The sequence below is a fragment of the Cotesia glomerata genome, unplaced genomic scaffold (genome assembly GCF_020080835.1).
Source record: "Cotesia glomerata isolate CgM1 unplaced genomic scaffold, MPM_Cglom_v2.3 scaffold_99, whole genome shotgun sequence".
Taxonomy (NCBI): domain Eukaryota; kingdom Metazoa; phylum Arthropoda; class Insecta; order Hymenoptera; family Braconidae; genus Cotesia; species Cotesia glomerata.
Genome location: NW_025404666.1, coordinates 3,028 through 11,666, shown reverse-complemented (window position 1 = coordinate 11,666; position 8,639 = coordinate 3,028). Strand labels below are relative to the sequence as shown.

The following is an 8,639-nucleotide window of genomic DNA, read 5'->3' as shown; positions in this document are numbered from 1 at the left end:
CAGGCAATACGATAGTGATGGAAGAAATAGCATTGAAGATTCAAAGACAACGCCTTGAGTTGCGTTAATGTCACTTCAGCTTTTTCTAAGGACGCTCGTGAGTGAATAATGGTAGACTAAAAAACTTATATTTAAGAGAACGGGTAGTTTTCTTTCAAGAATTAGCTCTTGGTTTCTAGGTCTCGGATCAAGAAACTGAGTAGTAGTTATCACCAACAATTTTCTAAGACTTTGAATAATTTTGTTTTCTATAAAGAACTTAAAATTTTTGTTTCAAGTCGCAGTTTTTCAATTAAAAATAGTGTCAGCTCATGTCAAAAAAATTAAATCTCCGTTTAAGAAAACTAAATTTTAGTTTTAACAAATTCCGAAAAGTACTAAGAATTTTTTTATGGAACGGAGAGTACCAGAGATCCGATAATTTTTTAGTTTCAGCGGCTTACGTTTAACAAGTCGGTATTAAAATCAGTAGCATGATCTTTCAAAACAAGAATTCTACAATTGTCGTCTAAAAATAAACATATATCTCCCACAAAGTCTCACTCATGAACGTGCTCAAACATTTATACTTAATATTTTTCTAAATAATTATCAAGCCGATAACAAAATCACTTATTTATAAGGCAGTTAAACATTTTCTACGCATCTTCGTTTTTGATGTCAGGTATTAACTCAGGATTGTAATTTAAATTTTTTTTTCAGTCATGAAGTCATTACGAAAGTGATGGTTACGAAAGAGAAAAACGGCGATACGCGTGATAAAAAAAAAAGCATGCAAATTTTCGCTCGGTATGATCTTACGGAATGAGCCTTTTATTATTTGATACGAATGATAAAAAGGAGAGTGTATAATCTAGCCTTAGGCCGCCGTCAACAGGGGCCGAGGTGATTAATCATCGAGAGTTGTTGTAGCTCTTTTCTGCCGTGAGCTCAAAAAGTAAAACGAAAACGAATAAACGAAAATACCGCTTCTCCCCTTCCGTCTTCCGTTTTACACTTGTGGTGCCAGAGAGAAAAAAAACTAGTACTTTTATTCTACGTATTTATAAAAGATCCACAATTTTTTCATTTTTATTCTCTTTTTTTGCCTTTCACTGATTTTCCGCGTGATCGCTTCACCATCAGAAGCGAAAACGCGATTTGGATTTATAAATAAAAATAACGAGCTAAATAATTTATTTGATATCAGTGCAAATACTATCGTATATAATATAATATATATATATTCCGAATCTAGTTACTATTACATATGTACACACATTCCTAATTAATATTCAATATTACACAATGTTTTTTTTTTTTTTTTCTTTAATTGTCGTTCTTATCATTTATAATTAATAATTTGTAACCTACAATTATTTTTCGACAATTTACCTAAACACTGAGAAAAAAAACGACAATAAATATACAGCAAGCGATAGTGACGAAAAATATCGATAATTACATGCAAGTTTATACTTTAGATGCGCGCAAACTCTAATTATGCTGAATAATTAATAATTATCATTATAATCATTAATCATTTTTTTTAAAATTTTTAGTTTAAGTTTATTCTTTATGATACTGAAATTAGCTGACGACATTTTTCAAATGTCCCAAGGTAAAAAACATTTTGCACACGTAAAAATTTTCTAAAACTTCGAGTGCAAAATGTATTTTTTTTTTTTAAAGAAAAATCCAATATTTGAACAATATCCGCTAAATTCAATACCATTAATTTTTTCCCAGTGGATCTTACACGTCCTCGCACACATTTAGTTGTTTAAATTTATCTTTATAATAATAATAATAATAATATTTATATTCATAAACGACAAAGCGACGATCGCACAGCGAGTTAATAAGTCGGCTTGGTCAAGATTTCATATATATAACACAGTCTGTTTATAAAGTACAAATATTAATATTTATATCACACACTCAGTAATTGCCACTCGTATGATTAGTAATCTACCGAATAATATAATATTATATAATATAATATTTATCGAATATTTAAACTACATATATATATTTTTTTTTGTTTTATACCTACGCGGTAAATATTCAATAATCATATTAATTCATATGTGTAAAATACATGTAGTACATTATTTGTTATGTAACTTACAGAGCATTAGATGATAAAAAAAATTATGAGCGAGAACTCGGTGGGAATAATCGATTTCATACTGGCAAGTCGAACAGTGGAACCATTTTTTTGTCGAATATTTTGCTAAATCTTAAATATGAGAAGCAATCACTCGACTGTAATTAGGTGAAGCTGGAGTAAGTGCGATTAAAGTGGTCGGTGCAAGATTGCGTTCGATTACTTCTGGCAATCGATGAATCTGATTCATCTATCGACGATATGGACACATGGGTTCGTATACATGTATGTGAGTGTGGAATTGAAAGAGTAAGAGTAGTAGTATGTCGTATGTAGTACGTAGTACGAACAGTAAGGCTACACGAGTACGAGGATAATGGATACCCTGGAGACACGCAAGCGCTGCAGCCAAGCGAATTGACAGACAAGATCTCTGTCTCGATGTACTTGGTTACTTCGTTTACGACAAATCCATTCGCGTGGAAACTATTTCTCGATACTAGTGTAGTGTATACTATAAATTAAGTTCGTTATACCAACGGCAACTGGATTGTCCTTGAAAAACGAGAAATCGAGAGGAGCAGATTCGTTTAGTTTGTTAAGTTAATAAAGTAAGCAAGCAAACAAACAAATTAACTGATAAAGAGACGGATGGATGGATAAATATTTCCGAAATACCAAAAATTAACTTTTGTTTGTTTGGCCTTGAAGGGTGGATGTATGATTGAAATTTGTTTATTAATAAAATCAATTGATGCTCTTGATATCTTCACTGTAGGATAGATTTAAACTTTATGTTTTCGCAAATAAAAGATTTGGAAAAATTGGGCATCTGATAAGATTTTAAAGTAAATCAGTCGAGCCGTTTCGAAGATATTCAAAGAAGTAATATTTTCTTACATTTTTTTGAAATAACTTTGAAATTTATCAATTTATCGACTCAAAACCTTATATTCACTTTTTGAGGTTGAAAAAATGCGTAGAATGCCGTCAAAAAGGTTAAGATGGAACATAGTGTTCTAAAAATATCACAGTTTGTTAATTTTCAAAAAAACACTCTTCTAAAAAAATTCTTAAATGTGAGAAAAAAAAATGAAAAAAATTGACTGATGGGTAAATTTACGAGTGTTTTGAGCTTTATAATAGTAAAAAGTTTAAAAAATGCTCTGCAAGGTCAACCATTTTGCAAATTTTATTAAAGTCAATTACCATTCATAATAATTCGCTTCATTTTTTTAAATTTCTCCGCTAAAACTAAAATAAATTATCTGTCGATGTTCCAATCCATCAATTTTAGTTATAAGATTAATCGCCATTGAATGTAAATAATCGAATATTAGTGCCCGATTGTTACAACACAATTCGAAATAAAAGTTTGACTGATTGAATGTCGAAAGCCAAATAACTTTTAAAGAATGACAAATACCGAACTATAAATATCGAATTAATAAAAAGTTTTAAACAACGAAAAATATCAGGCGTGGACACGGGTTAAAGTCTAAATAGTATGAATGGAAAACACGTGGGCGAATTATAACAGTTTGCCGACCCACGTAATGCCGGTACCATTATTTAACATAATACGATAAAGGCCATCGGCCCCGTTTAGTTGACAACGACGTCAAGTAAAGGTGGATCGTTAATAATGATTTAGAAGTTTCAGAATCCTACAGATTATTAATTGCCAGTGATGGATAATTAATTTCCAGAGGACAAGTATAAAAAGAAAGTGTAGTTGATGTGCCTGGAGCGGAAATGAACCAGCTACCGAGAGAAGAGGAGCTGTAGAACATTAAAGGTAGAGCATACAGCAGACATATAACCGGAGCTGGTATGCTGAAAACTGTAGATTATCGATACAGACAACGCGTCATTATTCGACGTTGAAACTCATATCACATAAGACGTGGTAATACTTGTCTTTTCTTGTACCAGGTAGGTATACTCGTTCGCGTTTCCTTTAAGGTGAATAGAGTCAAAGCATTGGGCCTAGAGCTACCATGCTCGCTACTATATTAATTGCCACGTTACACTAACGACGATCACGCGAACAACATGTCCGATGCGTTAATTAAACGCTGGTTTTACCCTTTACATGCGGTATGTGTACGTGTGTGGATGTGAGAGTTGAGTGTGTGCAAGAGTAGACAAGTGGATGCCGCTTAAGCTAAATGCCGGAGCTAGAGATAGAGCTCGGTCGACGGGTGAGAATCATTCTGAAGTTGATGATACTGATACTGATACTGGTATGCTGATAGTGTATCTCAGGTACTAGGCTGATGATAGATGGTAAATGAATTGCGAAAGGATTGACCGGGTTGCGTTGACAATGACGATGACGAAGAAGCAATAGGCCGGACTTGACGCTTCCACACCTTGATCAATGTCCGCACGCGAATGAGTGACGCAGGACATAATATTATCTTGGTGATCGTAAAGGCGAACATTTCATTACTCGCGTGCACATGATTAAGGATATGATAATAATATTGTGTGTTGAAAAAGTATAATAATAATGATAATGACAGTAAGGAAGAGATCAATTACAGTCGTGATTTCGCTCGTCATCAATTAAACACGGTGTTGAAGGTAACATTGGTTGTTACTACTTAAACCGTTAGGCAAGGATCGTCTTGTTTGGTGGTTTATTCATCGGTTGTCACTCGTGCGTAGACTATACCAGGTTTATGCACAATACATACACATTGGTTGTCTGACGGTGAATAGATAGATAGACAGACGGACAGACAGCTAGACAGATAGACGAGCTACCAACGACCAGAGACAAGTACCGTCGTGTAGACCTAGATGCACTACCAAGTTACAAACCCTAGTTGTTGTAGCCTACTACTTCACTGTGGTTGTCTGTCGACTGCTACTACTGTACAGTTTACACCAATTTGTTAGTTCGTTCGTTCGTATGTTTTAACCTTCGTTTGTAAGTTTGTTATGTAGTGCGAGCACTGGTTTAACGGTTTAGGTTTGCCGCTCCAGTCATGAGTAATATGCTGCCAGCGGTAGACTTTCGCACGCACGCATGCATTCACACATCCATTTCTGCTGTGTTATGTTAGTGTATCAATGTATGTGAAATGTATAAGAGTCCACCTGTTTTCGCTCGTTCTCGCAGCCAGTCAACCTCGGGTTTTCGACTTGTTCCACGCTCCGACGGCTTTCCAATTTCATTCCAATAACGATCTCGCTTTCATCGCACACTCTGTACTCTCATGCGCTCATTAAAGCTACAATACACACATACACACATATACAACCATCCATACATCCACATTAACATTTACAACTTGTTTGCAGTTTTTATTTCTCTAAAATCAATGTCCTGTTTCATCAACTTATTTCAATAAAATCTCTATCACTCTTCGGCCTGCAGCAAGGTCCGAAAATCCTGCTGAAGCTTGGACTCATGGTAGCTCCAAATGTCACTGAAGTCCTCGTTGTCCTCTGGGAATGGTGATTTTTCTTCTTCCGGTTGGATGGAGCTGGGCGAAGAACTGAAGAATTTTATCTCCAGGTCCCGATGCCCGTTGTGAGAGGTGACTATTTCGGTCGATACCTCCAGGCTCTGGCCAGTAACCGAGTTACCTGGAAGACTACCAGACAGCCCCGAGGCGTTTGTTCCCAGTGACACGTAGGATGGACTTCCGGGCCAAGAACTCCTACCTCTGGCAAGCGTCTCAGCAGTTTGTCCTCGATCGCCAATTACTCCGACGTCACGACTCGGAGCACAGATTTGCTCGCTAAAGTAGCTCGAGGGATCGCTCCAGCTTCGTCTCAGGAGTGCGCCCCCAGTGGGTTCCAGCCGTTCGTGTCCTACCCGAGCAGCTCCAACAGGAACTGGGTGATGTTGGTGATGGTGCTGGTGGTGCTGATGCTGGTGATGATGAGGTCCCCTGAGGGAGTCTTCCACGTCAAAGAATTCGGAGGGCTCCTGATGACAGCCCCCTCCAAGGTTCGCCCGTGACAGGAACAGAGGTATCTGGGGAAATTGAACAAACTCATTGTTGCTCCCGTTGCTGGTAGGAGGAGGAGTCAGGAAGGGCGAGTACCCGTTCTGATCGACGTCCCAGATGAGACCTGAGGGGTTGCAGTACCGGCATTGACAGGATCCTGGGTCATCAACCAACCCAGATTTCTCGCAACTGTCATACCCGTTGATGTAACGATGTCCGTTACCAGGGTTGCTGTGCACCAGTCGATTGTTGCAATTATTACTATTACTATTATTGGTATTGTTATTATTACAATTATTATTATTACTGTTGTTGTTATTACAACTGTTATTGGTGGTGTTGTTGTTATTATTGTTGGCGGGCGGATGGTGATTGTGATTGCGATATCCCTTGGCAAGAGCTGTTGTACTCGTGCGAACGAGCACAGGCACCACAACATTCCGGTTGTCGTCGAGCACTTTCACCTGCGCGTGTCGATGCGCATACCTACTGCTCTGCCTCGTGTCGACAATCTCCTGCTGAATAGGTGTCTGGGTTCTACCTGAGTAACTTTCCCTGGTGACGGGTGGCCTCCTGTGGGCCCTGTGCTGGATTGTCCCCTGCTGTTGCTGCTGGGGGAGCTCGTATCTCATTGCCTCGTAGCAAACCGGCACATACGGTTTAAGTGTAACCAAATTAGATTGATCCCCGTTCATCCCCGAGGGCATTAGACCGGGATTCATCGAGATCGATAGATCCTTATCCCTGTCTCTATCCTCCGGTTTAGAGTTTTCCGTTGTAACAACATTGGTCGGCTTACGATCCTTCTTCCTCCGCTTACGGGGCTTTATTATCCGGGGTAAACTATTCTCACAGTTGTTCGAACTTTCGTCACTGGCAATGCTCAACGAATCGATATTCGCGATACTTGCCCCCGAGCTGTTGTCCAACTTCCCGTGACAATCATTTTTAAGGTTTATCGTTTGCTGCTGTGATTGCTGTTGGTGGATCTGTTGTTGTTGCATCTGCTGTTGTTGAATCTGTTGCTGTTGCTGCTGATGCTGATACCCGGACACATACTGGTGCTGGGACTGTAACTTTCTGGGAACTTCAACGATATTCTTGAGACTTCTAACCGGGGGACACCTTCCAACTGACATTGTGTTGCCGTTGCTGTTGGTATTAACGTTGCAAAAGTTGTTGACATTAGGAGCGGCAATCACATTGTTCGAATTGACCGGCTTTCCACGATTGTGAAAGCGTCCTGCGAGAATTAAGGGTGCCCCTTGCGTGTGAATCGCAAGACGAGACAGGGGACTTCGGTTCTGGAGGTGCAAAGAAACCTGCTGGTGGGTTTGATGCTGCTGAGATTGAGCCTGCGGCTGTGATTGTGGCTCAATCGGTGAATGCTGCTGCTGTTGACAAGGTGATGGAGAAGATCGCTGATTGTTTCTCCGGGGACTAGACGTCATGGAGATTAAAGGAGCACCTGTCCAAGTACCAAACTGACACTGTTCATTGCTGCTAGGTGAATAGTTGCTTTGCTGATAGTGTGGGTTGCGTAAGCTCACGCCAACACTTTCTTTTTTGCTGGTACAGTTGTTGTTGTTCGTGCAAATAATGCTGTTATTATTGTTATTATTGGTATTATTGTTATTAATATTATTATTAGTGATAATATTATTGTTATTATTATTGATAATAGTCTTTTGCAAAGTGGGTCTCAGTGTCGAGGATATCAAACAACTTCCAATGTATCTCTCCACCTCCAAGCCGGCCTGAGAGGCGCGGCTCATTTTACAATCCAAAACCGTTTGGCAATCTTATTTACTTGTCGTAGCAATCTAACTGAAAGTACGCTCGGTATTGCACATAACCCAATCTGTTGGTAAAAACTTTATCACAAACCTCTTATCACAACAGAAAATAAAACCAAAACAAAAACCAAAACTATAACCAAAACTCTATTAAACAAAAACGGTCACTTTTATTCTACCGGTACCGATAGGATTCATCCCATGTCGTGTTACGTGTCAGCGGTTACGATATTTTATAAACGATTTACTGGCATCGGCATGAAAACAAATCAGGTCAACCGAGCTGGCCACTAAAAACCGTAAAAAAGAAAATCGGCGGTCGCAATAAGTCAAACACACGATACGGCAACACTTGGACTACAACAAAAACCGGAAGAATCGGACTATAACGCAGCCCACAGTACGTGGCCGCGGTCCGAGCGACACTGAAGTTTGTAGGTTTGATCGCGCGCATCCAAGCCGCCACCGTCTAATCCTGGACCTAAAGTTGGTTCCGACTGATCCCCACCATTACCATCACCACTCACTATTCACTGCTCTCTGCTGGTACAACACAGTGTTGTTGGAGCTCCCACCACCTCACCAGGAGGTATTATATACCTTTCTCCTTCAGTCGCTCGTGCGCCGTTCGGTCTCTCTCGATCCTACACGAAACACCGGCACATGGGGGAAACCCTTCTATTCTCTACTGTACTGACATCGCGCCGACATCCCTTCTTCTATTCGGTCTTCTATATTATATATTTCTACCATACCAACTACACTGTAACAACTCACTCCCACTTC

General features: G+C 39.3%; 1 protein-coding gene across 1 annotated transcript; it reads right to left on the bottom strand.

Moving 5' to 3' along the window:
* Positions 1 to 569: 569 nt before the first annotated feature.
* On the bottom strand, positions 570 to 8,379 carry LOC123274945 (GATA zinc finger domain-containing protein 10-like). The gene has a single exon (XM_044742756.1). The coding sequence runs from the start codon at positions 7,830 to 7,832 to the stop codon at positions 5,460 to 5,462; it is 2,373 nt and encodes a 790-aa protein (XP_044598691.1). The 5' UTR covers positions 7,833 to 8,379; the 3' UTR covers positions 570 to 5,459.
* Between the last annotated feature and the right edge of the window lie 260 nt (positions 8,380 to 8,639).

Coding starts and splice junctions, on each gene's coding strand:
- LOC123274945 (XM_044742756.1), bottom strand. CDS start 7,832: ATGAGCCGCGCCTCTCAGGCCGGCTTGGAGGTGGAGAGATACATTGGA.